General features: G+C 43.4%; 4 protein-coding genes across 6 annotated transcripts; 1 reads left to right on the top strand and 3 right to left on the bottom strand.

Annotated features, from left to right (window-relative positions):
* Nucleotides 1–4,189: 4,189 nt before the first annotated feature.
* On the bottom strand, nucleotides 4,190–8,246 carry Bre1 (E3 ubiquitin-protein ligase Bre1). The gene is made up of 4 exons (XM_036815599.3): nucleotides 8,107–8,246; nucleotides 6,770–7,898; nucleotides 5,757–6,646; nucleotides 4,190–5,700 (listed from the first exon to the last, which is right to left on the bottom strand). Exons 2-4 carry the CDS (start codon nucleotides 7,889–7,891, stop codon nucleotides 4,602–4,604), a joined length of 3,111 nt encoding a protein of 1,036 aa, XP_036671494.3. The 5' UTR covers nucleotides 7,892–7,898; nucleotides 8,107–8,246; the 3' UTR covers nucleotides 4,190–4,601.
* A 378-nt stretch (nucleotides 8,247–8,624) lies between these two features.
* Nucleotides 8,625–10,868, bottom strand: Tektin-C (Tektin C). Of its 2 annotated transcripts, none has more exons than XM_036816194.3 (4): nucleotides 10,717–10,868; nucleotides 10,435–10,615; nucleotides 9,854–10,366; nucleotides 8,625–9,337 (listed from the first exon to the last, which is right to left on the bottom strand). In XM_036816194.3, the coding sequence occupies exons 1-4, from the start codon at nucleotides 10,862–10,864 to the stop codon at nucleotides 8,758–8,760; spliced, it is 1,422 nt and encodes a 473-aa protein (XP_036672089.3). In that variant the 5' UTR covers nucleotides 10,865–10,868; the 3' UTR covers nucleotides 8,625–8,757. The 2 variants fall into 2 exon arrangements, with proteins under 2 accessions (XP_036672089.3, XP_036672090.1); XM_036816195.3 differs by having other exon boundaries at nucleotides 10,757–10,775.
* A 2,304-nt stretch (nucleotides 10,869–13,172) lies between these two features.
* On the bottom strand, nucleotides 13,173–25,496 carry S6k (Ribosomal protein S6 kinase). The gene is made up of 10 exons (XM_017076594.4): nucleotides 24,969–25,496; nucleotides 22,432–22,469; nucleotides 21,661–21,787; nucleotides 21,471–21,602; nucleotides 21,274–21,407; nucleotides 21,020–21,211; nucleotides 20,844–20,934; nucleotides 20,536–20,784; nucleotides 20,363–20,470; nucleotides 13,173–15,056 (listed from the first exon to the last, which is right to left on the bottom strand). Exons 1-10 carry the CDS (start codon nucleotides 25,077–25,079, stop codon nucleotides 14,766–14,768), a joined length of 1,473 nt encoding a protein of 490 aa, XP_016932083.1. The 5' UTR covers nucleotides 25,080–25,496; the 3' UTR covers nucleotides 13,173–14,765.
* LOC108011451 (uncharacterized) lies at nucleotides 16,505–20,197 on the top strand. Of its 2 annotated transcripts, none has more exons than XM_036814914.3 (3): nucleotides 16,505–17,644; nucleotides 18,645–19,838; nucleotides 19,899–20,197. In XM_036814914.3, exons 1-3 carry the CDS (start codon nucleotides 17,326–17,328, stop codon nucleotides 20,066–20,068), a joined length of 1,683 nt encoding a protein of 560 aa, XP_036670809.3. In that variant the 5' UTR covers nucleotides 16,505–17,325; the 3' UTR covers nucleotides 20,069–20,197. The 2 variants fall into 2 exon arrangements, with proteins under 2 accessions (XP_036670809.3, XP_036670811.3); XM_036814916.3 differs by having other exon boundaries at nucleotides 17,565–17,640.
* Nucleotides 25,497–25,842: the final 346 nt, after the last annotated feature.

The raw sequence follows: 25,842 nt of genomic DNA, 5'->3' as shown, positions 1-25,842 counted from the left end.
AATTTGTGTAAAGGTTAATTGCGTTTTGATATATCTCTAAGCTTTTGATTGCTTTTTGATTGAATTCTGCTTGAAAATCAAATTATATTTTGCGGTTTTGTCTTAAAGCTTGAGACTTTAAAAAAAATAATATCACAGATCTGGTAATTGGCTTGTTATTTACTTTGAAATTCAGAGGATATTGTTTATTTATATCAAGCTTCATTTCTGAAATTTTTCAAAAAGGTTGATAAATGTATAATGATTATTCATTTTCCACTTGTGATATTCCATTATAACAAACATTAATGTTATAAAAATATCCTTAAACTCGGTTTAAAGTATTTTCTTTCAAAACTCCTTGGATTTATCACCAACACAAACACTTTAACACTTACACCCTATTTTAGATTCCTTGATCGCTTAATATAGCACGTAACACGCTGCGTATGAGCAATGCCAAACGCCCGATTTGCAATCCTTGATACGGGGTCTTGATCTACAACTTATATATCCCCTCGAGATATGGCAATGTCAGACGATCTTCGAGAGACGACGCGCCGATTGAAAAGTACGTCCAAACAACGCGGGGTCCAAACAACGAATGACGCTGGCTGGAGAGGCCTCTCGTCTAGCAAAACAACGAAAACGGCGAGGAGAAACAAAAATTGTTAAAGAAATTAACTGGATTATATAATGGCCACACAGACACGGGCACTATATGGCAAAGCCTATGCCGAAGCCGAGCGCCTGAGCGGGATTCGAATGCAATCTGATCGGTTTGTTCGCTTGGCCTGGTAAATGCTGCTGCTGCATAAAGATAGAGATGGAGATGGAGGGAACAAGTTTTTGGCCAGCCGAAACTGAAAGTACGAAGTACACGAACCTTTTGGCCAGATGCCTTTGTTGGTACTGAGGAGAGGAGAGCCATGGGTTTGAGCCTGATCCCAGCCATCAAAGGTAGCAATAAAGTATTAAAGTGTTGCTGTTGTTAGGCAATGGAAGTCAGTCCATTCAGTCAGTTGGTCACTTGGCCAGTGGTTGTAAATCAGGTTCGCTGGCGGTTCATTTTCGACTTTTCTCCTCGGCTCCTACACCTAGCAACCCCCGTATATAAACCCACATTTTATCCACCGCCCCCCTTTTTTTTCATGCCTATTTTACTCATTAGGTTTATTGAAAAACATTGCTCACTGGGGCGACTGGGTCTGGTAAAAAATTTGCATTTTCATGGTCCGACTTCGGATGGCAGTGAAGCGAGAATGGTCGCCAACCTTGAAAATGCAATCCCCACATTGGTAATGATGGTGTCGCTGTTGCTAATAGCCAAACACCTAATGACCAACCGGCGGCTACGTCATCTGGGTGATATGGTGATATTTACTCAGCTTTATAGTTCCAATTCGAATTGCGAATGCAGTTTACGACTGGGAAATGCGTTGGCCCTTTGATATTATGGGCTCTTTGTGGACCCAGGGCCGTGACGTGGGCTTGGACATTTGAGCATCTCAGGCATTTGGACATTTCCCAACCCGAAGGGCGTAGGTCTAATGATCGGTGCATCCACTGAGTTACGATCGTCAGCATGCTAATAAAATTATTCGTTTCCGTTTGCCCGTGGGCGAGTCGATTGGATAGGCGGAGACACGCCCTGAGTGCTAAACAATCATTAAACTGCAACGTGAAAATGCCTTTGTTCGATGATAATTAAGGTTGATCTTGTTATGAGCCCTGATTCAATGACAATTTCGTTAATTGATGGCCGAAAGAAGGCCAGTTGTGAGGGTAGTCCCTTAGCAACCTTGATGGCATGCCAAGAAAATTTTAATTTATTAGCATTTAGCTCTGTAGAAAGGTTACCTGCACTAAAACTTTTAGGTCTCTAACTTGACAACCTAAAACCTTTAAGATTTTGCAATATTTAATGGCAGTTTGTTTTACTTTCTGGCGATTTGTAAATTTAAAAATTCAAATGAGGGCACTGGGTTACAATGCACCTAGCACTCTTCTTTATATGGAAACATTTTTCTGGTCTAAAAATATTTGATATTAAGCTCTGTAGAAAGGGGATCCACACATCTCACTTTTAGGACAACTGTATTTCGATATGAAACTAATATAATTTTTTCATATTATTATTATTAAAATTATTGCAATTTGAAGGATATTAAACCTTTCAAAATTTTCGATAAGTGGAATAAAACATTTCGACTAAAAATATGGAAACAACCATATGTTTCACATAAACAGGCTATTAAATCAATTAATTCCAACCTAATTTGGCTTCATCCTCCGGTGAGACTTCCGTGTTGGGAACTCCTGCCAGTCTTACGACCCGGTTATTCCCCTGATTGCACCGATAACCTTCGCCATTGTCCCTGACCAGCCCGGATTGACCTACTCCACCGGCCCAGGCACATTTTAAACCCATTCGTTATGTTGGTAATAACCGTACTCGCTTCGCCAAGTGCTTGGTGTAATGTGCTCACTCATCGCTGGCACGATTTTAATTTCTTGGTCTTTTCACATTTATTTTTCGTTTTCATGATTTTTTCTTTATTTTTAACCTGGCTTGCCGCATAACGAGTTTACGGCAAAGATGCCCCAACAGCCCGACAACCCGTCCAATTGCTCCACATCAGCTGGTAGCCTGTTTATAAAGATGCCGCCACCTCTCGATGCGAACAATAATAATAATTTTTAATAAACACATTACATGGCGCAAAGCAGACGAAACAATTCGCAATTTCTGTGAAGCGGAGGGGGTACATTGGGTTGGGTAAACTGTTGAGATGGCAGGGGTAAACCTTTTTCGAAACGCAATCAAACAGACATCACTGCCCACAAGACTGTACGGAGCTTTTGCGTTTTTGGTCTTAGCCCTAATTAACAGCGAAGAAAATCAGCATGGCTTAATTATATTTTCGAAGCTGAACCTTGGATGCTAGGTATTATCATCCAAACATTCTCTTTATGGCTGCTGGCTATTTTCTAATCTTCTGATCCACCGAAAATTGCCGGGTTCGTTCGTAGAAATTTCCATGTCATTTTTGGTGGTTTACAGAACAATAATTTATCATCTTCGCCTTTTTAGGGCATCGATGAGGGGGCTTTTTGCCCAATACGAAATATACACTTGTGTTGATGCTTGCGCAGTTACCACGAGCACCTGCCCAAGGAAAATAACTTTTTGGCTTACTTTCGGTCACCGAATTGCGTCAATGGTTAATTATAATTGCGCAAGACAATGCCGCTGCTCTTGAGGCATTGTAATAAATGCTAGGTAGCTTAATTACCGGAGAATGGCGAACTGGGCTGTTCTAGCCAATTTGTACCTAACTCGGTCCACTTAAACTAGATTTACCTATAAATATCGTATATCCGTTACTGAACAAGCTAAAAAGAATAAAACTATATCGCTTAAGTTGGGCAACAATTTGAACAACTTCAGTAAAATTTATTAAAATAATTTAATTTTCAACCTTCTACTAGAAAGTACTTCAATCAAAAAACAAAAAGATATTTAATACAGCACTGTTTAAAAACAACTAAAATAATAAAAAATTTAGCAGATACAAATAGTTCATATTCTGAAAACAATACTTCGTAAGTTCCGTGAAAATACAACTTTTGATGAAGGCAAATTCTACGTACATATGGGCAACATATAGTAGTTTGAAAAAATCTATAGTTAACTTTTATTCTTATTCTAAAGAAACAAAATACAAATTTTCAAACTCCGATAAGCCACCCGCGCCAAAAAATAACAGAGTCAAGATACACCTCTATGTTAATAACATCATCAATAACATAATTTCGTGGGTGCTGAACAGGTGGATTTTATGTAGACAAATAACATAGGATTAAAGTCACGATTACTCTGATCAAAAGTTTCTTTATTCATGAAACAGTACACAGATTAAACGATTACACTTACACACAACAAAAAAACAATCAAAATATTCTGCTCAGCTGAACAACAATTTCCGATCATACGTTATTACATTTATGTTTAAACTGTAACCAAGTTAGCAGCCCTTCAAAGCAAAGCGCGACATTTAAACGGGTTCTCGGACAAGTTTATACAGTTATATCTATGCTACGTTTGATCATTACAATAGGAGTAGTTTACTTAATAATAATAGGGACAGTATAAATATGCTTAAGATAACATTTATAAATGAACGAAAGACAAAGGACATACACTGGATTTGGGTATCTGAAGAACTTTGGGACCGCTAAACATGTAGTTTTTTAGCCATTTATTAGTGTTCGTACATTTAATTTTCAAATTAAATCATTTAAAAATAGAGTTTGATTTACAAAAACTAGAAGCTACATAAAAAAACCGCGACTTGGACTCGCGGCACTCATAATGAGATGCTTTTGCTTGGCGCCAGAATGAACAAATTCAATTAATTGCCATGGGGAATCAGGGGAGGAGTTATTCGGAGACTACTTAAACAAATATTAGTACGTAGGTAATATATGCATAATGAATAATCCGGCATGAATGTGGGTGTGACTGTCTCTGCTTGGGTGTGTGGGATTGGTGTGTTTTGTGTGTGAATAGGACATGACCGGAACGTATCTAAATTATCGTTACGGGGTCTATCGCTTATCTACTGCAGATATAGCCTATGATAATCGTTGGCGCCAAAGGCGCAGTTGCATTTGGGACACTTCCGCTGCCGCGTTTCATACCGCGTTCGCAGGCAGTCGTAGCAGAAGACGTGGAAACACTTTGACAGCACGGCGTCCTTCCGCTTCACTTTGCACGACGGACACGTGAGCGTTTCCTTGTACTCACGGATCTCCTCGATCATCACCTCATCGATGGTCGTGCCCGACATCTCCATCTTCTTCATGCGTTCCGCCTTTCGTTTAAATTGCGCAAGCTCCTCCTGCAGCCGCTTGGTTTTGTAGGCCTCTGCCTCCAGTGAGCTGGTTTTCTCGGCCACCACCTGCTGCGCCTCCTTCATCTGCGCGTGATACTTTTCGAGATGCAGCTTGAGGTCCGCCGCCGACTGTGCCGATTCGATCGCCTTGCGTTTGTGCATCTCCATGGCCTGTTGGCGCAGCATTAACTCCTTCTCGATGGAGGCCACTGTTGCCTGTAGGCTGCGCTCCTTCTCCTCGAGCTTTCTCAGAACAATGTGCATTGCCTCAATCTGCGTGGTGGCCGTGGCCATCTGATCCTCAAGCACAGTCTTCTCCTCACGCAAAAGCTTATGTAGCTGGTTGGCTTTGATGCGCTCCGACATTAGCTTGAAGTTGGCGTCGTCTTTCTCGCGCAGCTGTTGTATTAACCGTGAGTTTTGCTCCTGCATATCTTCGAACGCCTGCCCAGTCACCTCCATCTCGTTGAGCAACGCCTCCTCCTCGTGGGAGCCGACAAAGGGTCTCGTGTAGTTGGCTGTGCCAGGTGCTCCACTACCCCACGAGTTATCCGAGGGCTTGTGATTCGCCATCTGCTTCTGGAGCTCATACTTCTGTTCTTCTAATTGCTTTATCTTACGTAACGCTTCCTCGTCGGCCAACTTCTTACGTTCTTCCCGCTTGCTCTCCTGCAGCTTCTTCAACTGCTGCCGAAGCTCCTCGATCTCGGAACGTAACTTTTTCTCCGTGGCCATCAGCTGAACCTTGTCGCGCTGATCCTTTGAGACGCCTTTGTACATATCGAGCAGGAGCTTCATTTCCTTCTGGTCGTTCAGCGCTTTTCTGTGAATGAAACAATGAAGTTAAGCAGATTATCGCAATTGATTGAGTAAACCTACTTTAGTTGCGCCTTCAGATCCCGCACCGTTTCGCTTTCCACTGTCTTAACATCCTTGCCTTTCACACCATCCTTGGAATCCTTTTCAGTTTTCACAGGCGCAGAATTCGTATTTGAAGTCGCCGTGTTTCCGGGACCAGGGGAATCTTTCTTCTCGGCTGCCGCAGCCTCGCCAGCACTGAGCTTCTCCTGCTTGATGCCGTCCTTGACGTCTCTTCCACTGGCATCCTCGTCAGCTTCATCTTCGGCTGAGGTGTGATTCTCTTCCTTGATGGCTACGTTAGTATCGTTGCCGGAATTAGTTTGGTTTGATTGGCCACAGGCGGAGGTGTTGTTGGAGTTCTCCTCCTTGACACTTGTGGAGTTCTCCTGCTTGATTTCTTCGCCTGCCGCACCTGACGCTGCCTGCAACTTGTTGCCTTCGAGTGTGGCTAGAGCTTCGTCAAGTTCTTTGCGCAGCTTCAAGTTGTCCGTGGAGGTGTCCTTGTACTTGCGCTTATAACGCTGCACCTCGCCCTTTAGTTGGCCATTGTGGTTCTGCAAAGAGGTGATCAGGTGACGCATTTCTCGATTGATAGGTGCGGTCTGCTCGTTGGCGGCCATATTCTGCTCGAACTCGATGCGCAGCGCCTCGTACTCCTTTCGGATGAGGGCCAGCACGTCCTCCATCTGGATCATCTCGCTGCGAACCTTCTTCTGAGCAATAAGCTCCTCGCTCTCCATTAACTCGATCTGTCGCAGGTGCTGGTTCTTGCTCGTCTGCAGTTGGTTTCGGGTCTCATCCAGCATGGTCTTGATCTGCATGGACTCGTTGTAGAGCACGGAGAACTGGCTCTGCAAACACTTGTACTCCGTTGTCTCCACAATAACCGATTCGGGTAGCTGTCGTATCTGGAAAAAAGTTTTTTAAGATTAAACAGGTTGAAATGACTCAATTATTTAACATAAGAGCTGAATGATTAAATTAAAATTAGCATTTTAGGTAGAATTACATTTTCTTATTTTATTTCTTACATCCATTTTGAGCTTCTCAACTTCCTTGAGCGTTTCGCGATGTGTTGCGTGGAGTTTGTCCAGCTCCTGCAGTCGGTTGTTGGCCAGTTCGCGGTACTCCTCCAGCTCCTTTTGCAGCTCCTCCAAGAGCTGGCTATTAACACTAGTCGTGGCGCTGCCAGTGGCCGTGGATGTGGGTGTTTTGGCACTATTAGTGCTCTTATTGGGATCACCATAGATTTGGTGGTAGGCCTTAAGCTTCTCAATGGCCTCGGCCAGGTGGTTCTCCAGCTTATCATTCCGGCAATGGATCTTCTCTAGGTCGTACTGCAGCTCGTCGATCTGGTTTTTCAGCTCGGCGTTCTCCGTCTCCTTGGCGGTGTGAGCGTCTTGATACTCCTTCATTTTCAGCGACATGGTGTGGAACTTCTCGTGCAGCGAGGTGTTCAGGTTCTGCAGTTTGTGGTTCTCGCTCATGATCTCGATGTGCGTTTGCTTGAGGGTTTCCTCCAGCGCATGGACGCCAGCCGATGCCGTTGTGGTTTCCGCATCGCCGCTGGACTGCTGCTGCTCCTCCTCGCCGGACCCAGCTGAAGCCAAACTATCACCTTTCAATACATGAGTTATCTTCTCATTGCGTTGCATTAACCTATCAATAACCTGTACGATCTTGGCCACCGCCCTTTTGGACACCTGGACGCGGTTGGCCAGCTTTTCGTCCAGCTCTTCCTTATCCCATGTGGACAATTGGGCGAGGAACGATGTGGTAACCTCGTTCTCGTTCCGGTTCTCCAGTTCGTCGGCCGTCTCGGCATCGAAGCGCTGCAGCAGGACCCTGATGTCCTCGTTCAGCTGATTCCAATACCGGTTGACCACGTTCAGAACGGCGTCGTCCTGTGTTTGCCGCTTTTCCAGCTGCTCGATGCGATGTCGGAGCTCTGCCTCCGTTCGCATCCGCTGCTCGATGCGCTGTGCGAGCTTCTTGTTCTGAAACTCCAGGACCTTGATGTCCATCTCCTCCAGTGTGGACACAGGCCCGATCAGATGGGGCTCGAAGTGCACCTTTTTGATGGGCGGCTGACCGGCGGCGGCAGCCACCAAACAGCTGCTCCCGCTGGCGTCGTCGGCGCTCCGTTTCGACATCCTTGCACTGCAATAAGAAACACAGAGGACGAAAAGGCCTTATTGCAGTTTTGAGAATTAATAGAGTGCCGAAATTATTGATTTGCCATTCGTGGCTGTACTCCATTTTTTATCGTGTGCGGTGGCGGCGGCGGCGGAGGTGTTAAGCCCCCGCCACAGCCCATTCCACCCGGTCTTTTGGGTACTTGAAATCTAGAACATGGCGTGCCACTCACCTTAATCTCAGGTTTGTACACTTTTAACTTAACATTAATTAAGGTTTTCTTATGCTTTTCTACGTTTTGTCAGGCTTCATCAATATCATTTGCGGGTTGCGGTCATACTTGGGATTTTCACACCGGTACGGTAACACTTTTAAAAGAACTCTCATATTTGCGTTCGCGTTATCGATATGTGGCTATCGCCTATCGATTAAACAAAGAAAATACCGAATATACTAGAGCCTGAGCGGGAAATTCAAATTTAGGCGGGAAGAAGTTCAAGGTTTTATTTAGTTTTAAAAATTACGTTTTTAGACTATTTTTAGGTTTTAAAACAGTTTACTTTTGCAACCGTTAAGAATTACATGATTTGATTAAAAAAGTTTGTTATTGAAAATCTTTTAGTAGGAAGTAAATGGATTAAGAGCATTAAAGAACCCAAATTGTTTCCAAATTTAGTGGACTACTAAAAGGGCTATTTTACTCCAATGTTTATTTCTCCATCAAATCCCCCAACAAATAACCTTTCTTGGTAACTGGAAATCGAAAGTGAATTTCAATTTATTAATTAATTTGGGATCGAACACGAAATGCACATGCATCTAATTTGATTAATGGTGGCTGGTGGCGACTACTGTGTGCGGTACTGAAGGTAGTGCTGCCCGACTAAAAGGTTTGATATTTCAGGGCCTGTCGCAGAGTCATGCAGTCGACCTCGTCGATCTTGCAGGTGTTCGCCTTGATGTTGATCTCCTCCTCCTGCATCACCTGGACGTGCATCAGGTACCGCATGGAGGCCTTGTTCTCGTTCAGCTTCTGGTTGAGCTTGCAGACGGATGCCTTCAGGGCCTGTAGTTCGTTGTAGAGGGCATCCTGGACCATGTCGCAGGTCAGCTCCAATCCGGGACGGTGGGCTCGATTGCTCAGCCTCGTCTGGCACAGGGTGATGGCCCTCTGCTTGTCCATCATCTCCTTCTCCAGCTCGGTCATGTTGCGCTGCACCTGGTGGATGTGGTCCATGGTGTCCTTGTGCTTGTTCTCCAGGCACTGCTTTACGTGCTTCGTCTCCGAAATCCTGCGCTCGAAGGCCTCGTTGGTCCTGTCCGTCTGGTTCTGCATGTCCTCGCAGACCTGCTTCAGCAGGAGATCGATGTAGGCCCGCAGTTGCCCGGCAGAGACCAAAGCCTTGGCGTTAGCCTCCAGATTCTCGTACGTCTGCGCCTGCCACTCGGTCAGCGAAAATTGGCTGTTTGGAGGAAGAGGGTGGGTGGAAACATAGAGAAAGTCATGGAGTCATGGCAACAATCAGGTCGATTTATATATATAACTAGGTGCAAATTAATCACAAAATTACACTTCAATAGTACCAGGACAATTCTATCGAATATCACCTAGGAAACTGCGGTTTTATTATTAAATTTGACCTTCCTCAATCCATAACTTAAGAGGTATATTAACTACTTGACTTTGTAATACAAGTTATGACATTTTTATACTTTTAGGTCAAAGGCATAAATATTGGAATATTAGAAAACAGTAATTGTATCATTAAAATTAAAGTTCAAAAACATTTCTTAGAATCGAATAGATTTGTAAACCATATTTAAACGTAAACAGAGAATTGAAGAAAACAAGAAGAAGTCTAATAAGGTCAAACTATATATTAAAACATTTAAATTAAGAATTTAACTTTTCAATGCGAAATATTTGAAAGTTCGCAATTGAATTCTCAGTCCCAATAGAAAAAGTGGGTTAAACCTACCAGTGCTGCTTGGATAAATCCGAACCCTTAGCCAGATCATGCTGGAACTCCTTGAGCTTCAAGTTCTTCTCATCGATGGCCAGCGACTTGTCCTTGGCGGCTAGATCCTGATCCAGCAGATAGATGGCGCCGCGGAGCTTGCGAATCTGCTCCTCGGCCTCCTTCAGGGCAGCATCGGCCAATCCCTGGCAGCCCTTGATCACCTTCAGCTCGCGGCGCAAGGAGCGGTCCACCTCATCGTCGCAGAGATCCACCCCTATCCTGCCCTCCCGAAGGATAAGGCACTGCTTGCAAATAGCCAACGACTTATCCTTGAGAAACTCAATGCAGTTCAGCACCCGATTGCGATAGGTGTTCAGGGCCTCATCCTCCAGAGCGGCGGTTTTCTTCTGCCGATTCAGCTCATCCACCAAAAATCGAATCTCGCTAGTCCTCTCACGCATATGATGCTCCACCTCGCGCTGCCAGTTCTTGGTCGTATCCTTCGTTTCGTCCACGACGCGACGCGACTCCCTAGACGAAATAGGGTCACCAACTTGAATCCGCTCCCAGGGATACCATTTCACTCCCGATATACTCACTCGACGATCCGCTCGGCCAGCTTCTCCTGGTCGCAGGTGATTCGAAACTTGATCTTGTTGTTATAGTCCCAGTCCTCCTCGGAATACCTGGGCGGGCACTTGGCCACAGGACCCAAGTGTTTCCCGGCCAGCTGGAGGCCGCTGATACGGCGCGACTTCAGGTTGGGCAACATCTTTCTGTCTGGGATTGGATAAAGATTGCGTAAGAAGTGAAATATACAAGAAGCGCTTGGTAAAAAGTGTAACTGTCACTGCTAAATCTCTACACTCGATTGTCCCCACCTGGCACACTTCTCGAGACCGGGCAGGAAATTATGTGTACCTGGCTGGCTGGCTGCCTGGCTCGGAATCTCAGCCGGAGTCGGAGGAGAGTCGCTGGCGACCTGAGTGGCCTGCCCTCCGCTCCCGCGGGCATGTTAAATCGATTCATGCTAGGGAATTTACGGTTGCCTAGCGGTATTTATTGTTATGCTGCCTATCCCCACGTCACCGCACACCCTTTCACTTACACGATAAAAAACTATAGTATTTAACCTACTACTTATGCCTCGAAAATAATATCTTTCTTACCCCTAAGATGATAATATTTATATCTTTATACATTGCTTTCAGGACCATTAGAAATTAGGATAGTTACATATGTACTTGCACATATACCATTTTTGAAAATCAAAAAATTAATACTTTATCTTAAAATCTATTTATTATTACCAAATCAACTGATAATATATCTTTGATAATATTTAAAATAGAATATTATACAATTAATGATCTCCTCCTCCCAGATATTTAAGGGTCCATTTTCAGTGTATCAATTTCATCCGACCGTGTGCATGTACTTGTCCAATGCGCTTGTGCCGTGTGTCACCTGGCAGTCAGTCCAATTGGGCACACGGAGCTCAAATCCGCCGAAGGAGCCGCCGGAGGTTCCGCCAGCAGCTCCTGCACCTTGCGGTCCCGTCTTACGGCATGTCTATAAATAGCTTATGCCCCGGGGGGATTCCCCTTGAGCCAGTGGCTCCTCCTTGATCGATTTATGCTAACATACTTTCGCTTTTGCGCCTTCGTTTTTTGACTTGAGCTGCTCCTTCATACTTTTTACTTTATTGCGAAGTTTTTGGCATTAATTATGCTAATCAATGACATTTGCGTGTCCAAGTGGGAGTGACTAAAAATAAAGAACTGTCGATGAATGGGTTTTGGCATTTGAACTAGCAATTTAAGAGGATCTGGAAAAAAAACAAGAGGTTTCTAAAAGAAGAGGAATAACTTCCGCATCATAAAATAATTTTAAATAAAAAACGAATAAATAAATTATACTTTTTAGAAAGTTGCATATTTGAAAGTGGTTTAAGCAAATTCATTTTTAGGAAAAAGTTTTATAAATTCTGTTTTAGATTTACGACTTGCATAATTTGCATTTGCATTTAAAATGTCAAGATACTATTGATATTGAAAATATAACATCAAACCTTAGGATTTTCAAACATTGAATGAATAGCCCCATCAATACAGTTTTAGAGCCGCTGACAAGCCCCCAATTGTTAATGACTTAAGCAGCTTGAAAGCTCTTAAAGCTTTCGAGTGAGTCCCCAGACATATTTCGTTTTTTTGTAAAATTAAGTTTTAATATATTACGATACACATTTGCCATATACATCTTTTATATCCACATAGTCGTATATACGCACTGCGCTTACAGCTAAATGATAGAAATGTACAATTTAATTAACTAGGATCTCTGAATGTCGACGTTATAATGTTTCGCTCTTTGTTTTGGATTTCCGTGTTGCGGGTTTCGTTTGGCTTCAACGATCTTATGGCTTATGGCAGCTCTCTTCCAGAACTATTGATCGACTTGGTTATTTTGGTATGCAATTAGGCCCGGTTCGATGGGCTGTCAACAAATGTGGCGACGCCCCTTGGGACAGTACTTCCTACAAAATAACTATAACTAAGCCTGTGTTGAATCGCTGTCTCTGTAATTTGTTTATGGTTTATTAACAATGAACTTTGAAATTCTATTCTGGCTTTATCTCTACTTTTTAGTCACCCAACCGCGGGGGTAAGTACTTTGCGGAATCGGTTAATTACTTGGTTCAATTAGCTGGACTGTACAGTTTGTGGCACTTGGCCCGAACTCAGTTATTGGTGCTGAACCTTGGTAATATGACTCCTGATCGATCGATCGTTCGATCGGTAGTTGGATGATCTGTGCTGGAGGATCTGTTTCAATTGGTTAACTTGGCTATCTACGAAATTCTGTAACTCTCTGCATTTAGTGCTGTTTCTGCTGTTTGGTTTCGCCCTTGATCTCGGGTCTGGTTTAAATTCATTTACTTGCGATTTGTTTGTTTATTGTAGTTGGTAATAATTTGTTGCTAGTTTTATGTTTTGTTACTTCTTGTTTCCTCTTCTGTGTAGGCAGTGTTTCTTCAGTATGGGGTATTTGTTCGATAGTTATTCTCTTCCGTTTCCGCTTGTTTGTTTTCTTTTTTTGTTTTTACATATTTCTTGGCTTTAGCACATCGCTTAGTTATGTCTACTAACAGTGAAAATAAGACATTTCCGTCCACAAATGAAAACAGTTTCATTTTTGGTTTTTGTTTGGGTTTTTCTTTTTTGTTCTTATATATAAAAAATGATTGTTTAATTAAATACAAAATACATTTAGCAGTAAACAAAACCAAACACAAAGAAATAAGTGTACAATGAAAAAAAAAATATGTTTTTATATATTCTGTTTCCTAATTTCTCGATTTATTTTGTTAATAGTTTTTCTTTCTGTACTTTAGTTGGTAGTTATCATTTCGTTAAGTTCTTTATTTGCATCGCACACTTTTTAGCTGCTTGTAACAAAAATAATTGCTTTTGAGGTATTTATTTTTTGTTTATATAAATATTCTTTATACACAATAGTTTTTCATGTTTTCTATTCCGTTTTATTTCCGTTTTTTCTGTAGTTGTCTTGTCTTTTTAAACAATTCAAAGCACCTTTTGATTATATTTGACATCTTAATTTTTGCTTTTTATTTTCTGTGAAGATTTTCTATTTTCTCATTCCTTAGGCAAATACAAAAAAATACGATTCAGACTGAAACGGAATATAATCAAAGTACGTAATCGATTGTATACATTTTTATATGTCCCCTTTTGGGTTTATTGTTGTGGCAGCGTTTAGCTTCTCAGTACACGGTATTATTTTGTTCCTTTTTACTAGCTTGAATCCAGAAATGCAACCGAAATCGAATTAGACCAATTCTTGGGGCTGACTATGAAAGAGGGAGAATTCTTCTGGGGGTGGTTATTGAATACAAATTGGCTATGCGAGCAAGTTAGGCCCAAGGTCGGGTCACTTTTTATAATCGAGCTGGGAAACCTTTACATTACTTTATATATTTTAATTTATAGTTTATTTTTTAATGTTCTAGTTTAGTTTATAATTTACATTTCATTTAAGTTTGTGTTGTTGGCTACGCTGCTGTTGTCCCTATAAACTAACGTCACTACATGCCTACCGAAGGTGTTCGAAATGACAAAACCAATTGGAAAACAACTATAAAAAAATAAGCTTTAAAGAACATTGCTAGCCAGAGTAATTATACTTGATTAATGTAGTTGTGGCTGAAGCTAAATTTCCGAACCACCAACTCACACGCTTCATTTGTATATTATTATATATAGAGCTATCTCGCAAATACAGAACTTTCTTTGTAATATAAATGGTCTGCTGTCTGTTTCGATTGAAGTTAAATAAGTGTAAAAAGAAATTAAAGTGTTGCGTGTACATTTGAACTAAATTGTGTAAACCTTACCTTTTTGCCTATATAAAACATAAGTGTAAGTATAATATTTATACATAAACACGGATAAGTTTGGGGTTGGGGGAAACGGGCCTGGTTGCGATCTCGCCTACCATCTCTCTAGGTGTATACATAGTAATTGCTATAGCATATGCTTATGTGGATGTCTCTAACTTTAGTATCTAGGTGTATCCAAAAACGAACGCTCTCCTTGGCGTAGCACAATCATCTTCATAATCTGCCTCGGCACTCTCATTATCATAATCATTCAACAGCACGATCCGTGCGCGCTTCTCTTTAACAAAAACAACTTGCACACTAAGGTCATGTGCTCCTCCTGCTGCTGCTCCGCCATCTCCTCCTGGTGATCGTCCTGCTCATTCCGAATCCTTAACCAAGTCCACACTCCACATACGTCATAATAGTAACTGTCAATTTCTGTTTTTTGTTGTTTTTTTTTTGGGAAGGAAGCGGGGTGGTTTTGGGATGGGACGGGATGGGATGGTTGGGAAGCGACCGCTCCAGCCCTTAGACCATCGGCAGACCCTGCTGCACGTCCATCATCTCATCCTGCGCCGGCGAGGGTCGTGGCGCGAATGTCTGCATATGATGCGGCGGTGTGGCTCGAGCAAACATTCCGGATCGCTGTGGATGACCGTGCATGGCCATGGGAGCATTGGCTCCCACATTGGCCGATGGGAACTGTAGCCGGAAGCTGCTATCCGGCAGCTGACGAGGGGCACGTCGAGGAGAGCGTGCCGGCATCCGGTTGGCTCGATGCATGTCCTCCAGTATCGAGGGCGCTACGTAGGTGAAACCCTGCGAAAAAAAGACGACAAATTGAAAACCTTGAGTTGCTTGCCATTTAGAGTGTGACTCTATCCCCCCAAATCCCTGACCCACTTGCTCGACCGCGTGTGTGCGCAATTGAAATCGGATCGGGCAACCAGTAGTCGGTAGTCCAGCTCGATTCGATCCGATTCCCGTCTTGAATACTAATAATGCCCCCACTGCCTGTTGGAGCAGGGATTATGCAAGCCGGCTGGCTAAGCTGTGCTCCATGTAACACACATTTTACATAATTTTCCAGACCCGCCGAGGAGAGACATTAATTAAATATATCTGGCTTGACGAAATCCACCGGCAAATGCAATAAAATAATTGAAAGCCGCCGGCTGCCGTGTGTTTATCTGTGTAAATTCCCGCGACACGGAGAGGCTGGACACAAATGCATGACGCCGGATTGAGAGGAGGAGTTCCATGGGTCGCAGCTGCAGGTGAGTGGACGGGGGCACCTGTCGCTACCAGGTGAAATGTACGTGAGAGCGCCGTCGCGTTAATTGGAACTGCGATCGAGCGCTGACCCACTAAGGCATAATAATAATTCGAGGTGCGACGAGCGAGCAGGCGAGGCAATGAGAAAGTTTTCAACTATCCATAATAAAGTTCTAATTGCATCCGAGTTTGGGCCTCGATCAGGTGCGAAATGAATCCGCTTCTCGGTACGGTTTTAGAAACCTTGAGCTTGGCCTCTCACGTGATGATTGGCCAAGCATCATTAAGTAATTAGCGAATTTATGATGAGATAACCGAAAGAAACAGTTCTCTTAAAGCTATTGCTAACAGAGTTTGCTTAGTCTTAACCCATTTATATTAAAGCTAATCCGAGATAGACGTTCGTATTGGTAACCACTTTCCTTAATCTAACACAGAGTTATGAAAAACTGGTTTGGCTATAGGGGAATATTTAAATTCTAATGCTAACACTTTTGTTACTAATAACAACACAAACAATTTATTTGATCAACTGCTTAGCAATAAATGTAATTATTAGTTCCATCTGCTTTACTTTAGTGCTTCCTAAAAGGCATCAGAATTTGTTCAGACTGGTTACCCAACTTGCTTATAAGCCCCAAGCAAAGTACAACAACATTTCCGGCTGCCCAAAGACTGCAAAACCTTAATTAGGCAATATTTAACTTCACATTTAGCCCACTAATCCCATAAAGCCATGGGCAAAACAAACTTTACACAGCTTAGTGAGCCCCAAAACGCCGAACGAAAGCAGCTCAAGGGTCGTTCGACTCACCTGGTCTAAATGAACTCAGATGTTTGTAAACAAATGAAACAAAAAAACGGCCAAGAGAGAAGGTGGGCATAACGACAACTGGCTGGTGGAGCGCACTTGGCTTAAAATGCAGCTCAGCAGAAAGAGAGCGAGCGAACCAAAACATGGAATCTACCGAATCCACCGACTTGGCCACTTGGCTGCACTCATCGACAGTCTCACAGAAACGCTCAAAGCGTTCGGACACCCAAGCAAAGCGGGGTCTCAGCCAAAAAGCAAATCAAGAAAGAAAACAAACCCAAGCCAAGGCGACTCCGAGTAACTTTCGTGCCTCGTGGTAGAAAATCCAAGCTGGAGAAAGGCCTAGACCCCAAGCTCATAAGCATTTTTTTTGCAAGCCAGTCACAGTCCGTCCGACTGACTGGCCCGAAATTGCCACATTTCACCGACCATAATGCGTTGACATTGATTCTGGGGCCAGCGTGCATTGTCATCGGTGGTTCAGGGCTATCGGGATTACCAGTTGGTGGGCCCAAAACCAGTTGAAGGGCAACGAGACCACATGAAAACCGAGAGAAACTCATCGCGCATGCGTGCACGTGCATAAGTCACTCAAACCGATTGAGTTTTTTTGTTTTTGTTTATTAAACTGGGACAAGAACGAGACTACCTGCTGTGCTGCTCAAACTGTCAATGCGCGGAAGTGTTAAATTGGTTAAATAAATTACATTGCATAAGCAGCCAAATAAAAGAAACATAAATGCGCTAACTGGCCACAATGAACGAAAAATGTGTAAAATATCTCTGAGTAATAAATTGGCAAACGTTCGAACTGTGTAAAAATAATAACAACACGGCCGAGCCGATAGCACAAAAGCCACGCTTTGTTCGTGAATCGTGGGTAAAAACCAAAAACCAAACAACCAAGCGAGCCAATAAATAAACACTAGCCAAGACAAACCATAACTAAAAAAAAAAACAAATATATAAATACAAATCAAAGCAGGCAAAAGTCGCAAAATGTCCAAGCAGTGGAAAATAAATTCACTTTCGTTGCTGCATTGCCTGGCAGCGCTGCTTTGCGCACACAGCACACACGCAGCAAATATTGCAAGTACAGCAGCAACATCGCCTGCCAGCAGCAACATCAGACTCTTGAATGCAACTTCAGATGGTGTCGCCACCACTTTCATCGACAACACCAGCAGCAACGCCAACAGTAACACACATAACGTTCAAAACAATGAAGCTGCCTCCTTCGAGCAGCAGCCTCCACAGCAACAGCAGCAACAAACAATGTTGCAATATGCACATATATCGCCATTAGATAAAGAAGTAGGTATGCATCAACCGAAACAACAAATAGCGACAGCTTCAAAAAACAATGGAAATAACTTATCGAAATTCTAGCGAACTATATAACAATTGGTTCCATTTATAAAATGTAGTCTTCAGGATTTTCAACCTATTTGATAGTTTACTTTTGTTATAGAGAATGCCAATTTCTTATGGATTTGGACGATCAGATAAGATAGCCTTCGTAAAGGAACATAACATGTTTTGGTTATCAGGATTTTCTACATATTTGACAGTATAATTTTGTTATGAAAAATATCAATTTCTTATGCAATTAGATGATCAGATAAGGATCAACTGTGGAAAAGGGTAATCAAATACAATTTTTAATTTCTTTGGATTGCCCAATTATCAATTCACATTATTTAGGAACTCGACTTCCCACGTTTCCTATCTTTTTAGCTTTATAAAGCACTTTACAATTTTAGAACAATTATGTTATGATTTAGGGCAGCACACAATGCCACTTTCCTTCACTATTTACCCATCCCCTCCTAATATGTTTTCTTTGTGTGACCAAGAGAAATTTCCGTCACGATTTGGTTGAACGACTTCATCGTTTGGCACTTGCTTAGTGCAGGGGAGTCGCCCCATCAGGCGGGTCTCCAAGTGCGTATTTATATGGAACAGCGGTAGTCGGACGAACAATCGTCAGCTCGCCTCGGGTGGCGTTAAATTTTGCGAATTAGCCATAACAGACATTACCGCTACCGACTTGATTTTTTCGGGCTGGCAGTAAGGGCAGTGAAGCGGCGTGGTGAGGAGGAGCACCTAGCCAAGTCGACTTGATGGCCGAGCCTCAAGTGTGAAAGTGAAATTTATTACACTTGAATTTGAAAAACGAAAATCAGAGCTAGTCTAGAGGAGCGATGGCCGAGCAAGTTGGGTAATCTACAGCGGTTCGGGGGGCGCTAATTAAAAACGAAGCTAGCCGTGCTAACCGAGCCTATCTGGGGCCTTTCCATCTTTCCAATCCATTGCAGTCGAGCGCCTGATCAAACAGTGGGCACCGATCGTCTGGCTGGCGCCGGAGGAGAAATTCATGCCGCTGGGCGTGGAGGAGTTTCTACAGAATGTCCATCCCATGGACAAGGATAGCAGCTTCCGCCCTGGAATGCCGTTCAGGGAGTACTCCACCAAATCCCATCTAGTCACAAACAATGAGATCCAGGAGCTTTTGGAGAACGACAAATCTTTTCTGTACGGACGGAATCCCAATGAGAAGCCAGTGCCCATCTATGGAGTGGTCACCATGTGTCCTTCCAGGAGGGAACCCATAATGCCAGTAGTGCCAACTCTACCACCCATCAGTACACGAGCTGCTTACATTCCCGTCTCCATTGATCCCCTCGAGGAACGCAATGATACGGTCCGCAGATCCTCCAGACTGTTTCCACTATTCCAGCGTGTTAAACGAGAGGCGGCGGCTGACACCAAGTACACTCCACTCAATCAGTACGAGGAACTGGTATTGGAACCCACCCAGAAGCCCCAAATGGAATCCGATCCAGAATCGGAGACGGAAAGTGGAGTGCCAGTGAACAATTTCATTGCTAACCTGGCAGATAATGTCAAGTTTAGCGGTGGCACTGATCCAGATGACAATTTGGAAGAGAACAGTATTGGCCAGGCTCCGGAACAGGAGGAAAATCCCGGAAAGGGCAAACTACCGGGCTTCCATGTAACCTATTGGATGTTCTATCCCTACAGTCAGGGTAAGACCATGTGCACAGTAAGTCTGGGACCACTTGGCAGGATCCCTTTCCCAGCGGTGTATGGATATTGCCTGGGCAATCGCAAGGATATCGGCAGCCATGTGGGCGACTGGGAGCACATGAGCCTGTATTTCAATGGGGACGCAGAACCCCAGGCCATGTACGTGTCTGCCCACGATGCGGGCGCCTACTACAGCTATAACCGTCTGACGGGATCCTTCGAGTTCCGCCGCCAGGAGACACGCAAAGGTATCTTGCAGCGTCCAAACTTTCCTAAAACAGTGACGACATTCAAGAACCATCCGGTTCTATTTGCCGCCAAGGGTTCACATGGTCTGTGGACAGCACCAGGCAAGCACCGTTTTGTCAAGGTGGCTCGCTTGTATGACATAAATGGATTTGGAACGCCGTGGAATACTTGGAAGGATGTGGATATAAGCTACGAGAACCTTAGATCTTATGGTGAGAAAAGCTTATTATTATCGTGTCTCATCTCTGACCATTTACTGATGTTTCTTGAAGGTCGTTCACTGGTTCCTGATTGGCTCACGTATCGAGGCAAATGGGGAAATCCTAAAAGCAATTGCCATCCATTCCGGCGGATTGGTCTGAATTTCTGTGAGTTTACAGACGGACCCACGGGAATACCCCTCAAGGAACCCCACTTTGAATGCGGTGCTGACTATCGTTGATACCTAAGTTCGAAAGACGGTCCCTTGCCTAGGCTTAAACTAATGTTTAGTGAAGTATTTATTGTGAAACCACCCAAAAATGATCCCTTATTGATTAAAAACGAAGCAGAAGTGTACGAAAGTTCTTCATCATTATTTTAAAGAGACAAAAGTCCACTTTTACTTTCGTGGGCTTGGGAAGAGAGCGTTAATGTAGTTCTTCCCTAACTAATTGATCTTGATTATTTGAATGACCGAACTCGTAATCTACTAATACATTTTTATATCTGTTACCCCTTCATTTTCTCAACTCACTTGGAAAATTAAATTGGCACTTTCGCTGAGCGTCGTATCATCCGGTGAGTCCACTGGAATTTGTCTTGTAAATCTCGTATCGAACTGTGAGACATCATCCTCGCTTCTCTGTTGGATTAAAAAAAGTTATTGTTTAAATTCCTTCAAGTTTTCTCGAATTAAGTGCGACTTACCAAGAGAGGTTTTATAGGAGGTTCGAGGCGTCTGGCAAGCACATCGTCCCAGTTGACGTGCTTGAAGAACGGGTGTATTTGGACAGCCGCCGCATCCTCGGGCCCGCTGCCAAGTCGCTGAGGCTCCTGACGCTTCATCAGGCGACGCACTAGATCCCTGGCTTCGGGTGTGAGGTAGGCTGGCAGATTGAGCTTGGCTTTCAGAATGGTCTCGATGGTCTTCTTGCGATTCTCGGCGGTGAAGGGTGGCTAATCAAATTGAGCAATTATACAAGGATGCCCCCAAAACTGTTCAGCTGTTCACTTACGACTCCTGTAAGCATGTCGAACATGAGAGCGCCCAGTGACCACCAGTCGACTGCTTTGCCATGGCCACTTCTGGTCAAGATTTCAGGTGCCCTGCAAGCAAAGCGATCAAAAATTAATTTCAAATTCACTTGTCCCAGGGGGAGAAAAATTAAAAGACGCTTGCGGGCGCACGCACATGTACTCAATTGTGCCGCAGAAGGTGTGGGTGACAATACCCTCTTGTATGTGCTCCTTACAGAGCCCGAAGTCGGTAAGCTTCACGTGTCCCTGTGCATCGAGTAATATGTTCTCGGGCTTCAGATCGCGATATATGATTCCCAGTTTGTGTAGATGGCCCAAAGCCAAAATGATTTCGCTTAGATAGAAGCTGCAAAAGTTTGTGATATCATTAGTACTTATCTCAATATACTAAGTAAAACTAATATCTACCATGTTGTATCTTCCAAGAAGATGCCCTCGCGTTCCAAATGCATAAACAGCTCGCCGCCGCTCAGATATTCAAGAATAAGGTATAATTTTCCGTCCGTCTGGAAGGCATAGACCAGTTCCACTATGAAGGGATGCTAGGGAAAACCAAGAAATGCGGATTAAAGGGGATTAAGGGGATAATCCTCGACCGATCGCACCTTGACTGCCTCGAGTATATTGCGCTCGGCGCGAGTGTGCGCTGTGTCCTTTTGATTGGTCACAATAGATGCCTTTTTGAGCACCTTCATGGCAAAATATTTGTTGGCATCTCGTCCAGCGGTCTTGCGCACCTGCATAAGTCATAATATAAGTGATCCGTAAGCTGTGTATCGAGGGATATTTGCTTACCTGAAATACTTTGCCGTAACCACCTTTACCGAGGACCTTCTTGAGCTCAAAGTCCTTGGGTCCCAGCTTGATTTTGCCCGGATTAACATTCTCCTCGCAGAGCTGTATGGTCTCCTGGCCTTCAGTGCTGTTAATTGGGAATAGGGAATTGGGTATTGGGGTTAGGGGACTGATTTAATTGTTGTCTTCTGTTCGGTGGTGTTTGCGTCTGTGTCGTCTAGCGTGGGAAAGGAGCAGCCCACGTGCTATAAATAAATCCCATGGCGTGCACGCGCCAATCGTCACCTCCATTGCGGTCCACTCCTCCCTCCCGCATCCACTTCCACTTCCAACCAGCTCTCGCATTATTGCCGTCAAGTGTTTGCCGTGAGTCTTGTTTACACACCGAACTAGCTGGCTCATTGAAGAGGCGGCCAGTTTGTTGGTAGTCAATAGCAGTTGTAAACACTTCTGTGTCCGTCCGTTAGTCCGTCTATTGGTCCCTTATCATCGCCCGGAATCCGGAGTCGAACAGGTGGAGTGCGTCTGGCCGGGATCAGGTTCCGAACCAAATCAATCAGATGTTAACACTGCCGCCGTTCCCAGTGTGTAAACAAGTCCGAGCTGATAATTGGCAATTAGGCTGCTCATTTGCCCCGGCTTTATCCGTTTTTATCTGCTCAGCTGGTTGGAGAGGAAGTTGGATCCGATCCTACCCACTATCTCCCCCGCATTCTGGGAAAATCACAGTCACGTCCTCCAATGTAGCGACATAGCACTGGCATTACTCACTCTTGGTGCAGATTGCTCAATTCCGGTTCTAGGTCAACCTGCAAACGAAAAAAAGAGAAGGAGAGGGGTGTGAGTGAGATGACGCTTACTTGCGAGCATAACTGCCAGCGGAATACATGCGAAAAAATCAACAATTAATCATAGTTATTGCGAACTTGAGACCAAACAGCACAAGGGAAAGTTACACAGCAGCAGTCATGAACGAAGACTCGATGCTCTAGATTATGTATTCAATGTTATGGAAGGGATAGAAATATTCAGAGTTTAAGGCTGAGTCAAATATTTTATTTTTTTTTGTTAATGTATAACATCTAACAATCACTGTTGGTTTTCATAAGTGATCTGTTCGAAATCCACCTTACAAGTATTTTATATGAAACTATCTACAGGTAACGAAAGAATACTTATTTATATTTGTATATTTTTGTTTGGTTCTTAAAAGAAAGTAAATGTTGGAGAATGAAAAATAGTTTAAGACCCCAATATCTTTCCATGTTGCAAACTTTTCTCCCATTCGTTGTAACCCCACTTTTAGTATATGCTTTAAACGAGGGAGATTCCAATGAACGAAAAGATCGCAACGTAACAGACAGCGGATCTTGGATAGCATATCCGCCTTTGGAGTCTGTAACGCCAGTGAATTTCTCCCCCATTCGATCTGCCCACTCACACGGAGGTATTTAGATTTACACAGAGAGAAAGAGAGGGGCGTCTACACAGAGATACACTTTCCGCACGCACACACACCTTTTCTTTAATGACAAACTAAATTTAGAACTCGGAACAATGCCAAATAATCGGCCGGCGATGCTGGCGCTGTTCGTCTCCCCCTACGGATCCATCTTCTGCCCCCCGGATGCGCTTGCTCCAACCGGGGGAAGGCCACAGTTAGGGGCGGCAGAATCAGAAGAAGTCGCTCTCGTCATGCCTAAAATTTGTATAGAACATTTTTGACTAAAGTTCAATCGAATGGCGGCATAGGCATCGGAATCGGCATCTCGACATCTCGTCGCGTAGCACATTAAAAACTGGTTCACCTCGTCAGCGTTGGCGGTGAATTCCAATTAACAAATCCATCATAATTTATAGTGCTCACACAAATTCGATAGATAGGCAAAGGGGTGTGCGCGCTTGCGTAAATTACATTCGACAGGTCGTCGAAACTGGGCGATATAATAGTGATAAGAACGGGCACTCAAAAAAGGTCTCTCCAGATATGTGGTTCCCCCGAAAACAGTAATTTATAAGTTACAAGGGGAGGAAAGGGGAGTTGCAAGCACTAGAAAAGCCAATTATACACAGAGCAAAAAGTAAGATGGATGAAAAGCTATTTAATGGCTCACTCTTAAACTTAATATATTTTGTAGAACCTCTTAGTACGTCTAACTTTTTCTTTAAATTTCCTTTAAGAAACAGCAGATGACGGCACAACTACACTACAAAGATGATTTCTTAATGATTCAATTACGTATTTTTAGACAAGACTGGACTTTGTACATTTCAAAAGCACATAATGGTTTCTTAATAAATAAATGAAAAAAAATAACAAATAAATATTTCAAGTTTTATATTATAACAATTCATTTTCCTGACAGGCTAAGAAATATAGAAAGAGAGAAACAAATTATAAAGTATTCTTGTATGTAATACAATAATGTAAAAAGTTGTCGAATCATTTGGGGTACAAAACATTCAAATCCAGTCATAACTCAAACCCCTTACAAAGGTGAAATGATCTCATGTTGAGAAAACCAATATCTAAAATACACATAATAGATTTTGAGAATATATCCATAGATTGTTTCGGTGTACTTTGGTGCTCTAAAGTGCAGTTACAACTGGTTCCGTAGAGCACCCTAAATATTACTGTTTGGCACGATCACTCGATCGCCTGCCTGCTCTTTCCTTCATTTTGTTGTGCTCCCTTATCAGCTCGGTGAGGTTTTTCTCATTTTCTAATTTTATTTTGTCCGCTGATAAGGAATTTCGTTTTCTAAGTGGAAGTTTAGACTCTTCCGAGGGTGCGAGCGAGCCGACGATCGTTTTCAGTCTGGCTCCCTCTCGTTCCCCTACACCTTTGCAGTTGTTGCATTTTAGTTTGGACAGGGGCGGTACGAAAGGGGGTCGCCATTACATATAGCTATGGAGTGTGGCGGGTAATTGGTGCTGATTATTTTGAAGGACACCGCTGGCTTCGATTGGCCAATATCAATCGATGGTTTCATAAGGAGGTTTTCGGATCGTAGGGAACTTTCCGTATAATGAGTGTACGTGCTGAATAATCTGCGACTGGATGGATGACGCCAGACATTTGCGCAGCAGATAAGCCGAGTTTGCAGGGTGTGTGGATAATGGGTATGGGAATATTGGATATAAAGAGGGGGTGTGTAACTGGGATGCCCAGACGACCGAAAGGAAAACTCGCAGACAAAGCAGAAAAGGTAAACAAAGAGGGAAATTGTTGCTGCGCAGTTTACATATGTGCATGCATATATAGCGATGTAATGAACATGGATGCGCGATTATGGTTGTCTTACGTCGTCCAGCTCGATCCTGTCGTCGTCGGAGTCCCGGGCCTTGTCATCCTGCAGCTCCAGGTCGTGGAGCTCCAAGTCGAAGAGCTCGCTGGGATCACTCACGTCAGCCATTGTGTGTGTGCGTGTGGATGGATGTGGATATGGATATGTGGACCTATGGATCGCCGCTGGTCCGCTCGGGGCGGAAGCGTTTTATTTTAGTCTTTAGTTTAGTTGTTGGTCTCCTCTTTCGGCTGGTTCAGATGGACAGCAGATTTCGTAGCTTTCGTGGCCCGAAGGTTATTGTTTATTAGTTAATGGCAATACAAATATACACACATACACTGCGACGCACGCACCACGCACACACACTCGCACACACAGACTGCGATCTATGCCCTGCCCACGCGCGCCCTTTAATTTCGCTGATCCGCAGAAAAACGCAAATGTTCGCGAACGCCTAATCGCAATGCAGTAATCAGTAATTAAATGCACTTTTTTCTTTGTTTGCGAGTGAAACACGAGGTGATGGCTAGAGGTGGAGAAACATCGATGGAAACATCGATGCATCGATGTTTTTACAATTTCTAGAAACATCGATGTTTCTTGACGGCTATCGATGTTTCTGACACATCACTAAGGAAGGCAAATAAAAATATAATAATAATAAGGTCAGTTTTAAACTGTATTTACTTATTGTCAGATAGTTAGGTGGTGGTGAGGGAAGAAAGCTACGGTGGATTTTAACCTTTTGCTTATTTAAAGGAAAACGAAGGAGAACCACAAATCTCAACCTTTGAAAAAGGAGCGCAAAAGATCTAAAGGGTGCAAAGTGTTAAAAAAAGTGAAATAAATTTTTTTTGCAATACAAAGCTTTTATTTAATATTAAATTCT

This window comes from Drosophila suzukii, chromosome 3, assembly GCF_043229965.1.
Source record: "Drosophila suzukii chromosome 3, CBGP_Dsuzu_IsoJpt1.0, whole genome shotgun sequence".
Lineage (NCBI taxonomy): Eukaryota > Metazoa > Arthropoda > Insecta > Diptera > Drosophilidae > Drosophila > Drosophila suzukii.
The sequence above is the reverse complement of the archived record's forward strand: the minus strand, read 5'-3'. Positions and strand labels throughout refer to the sequence as shown.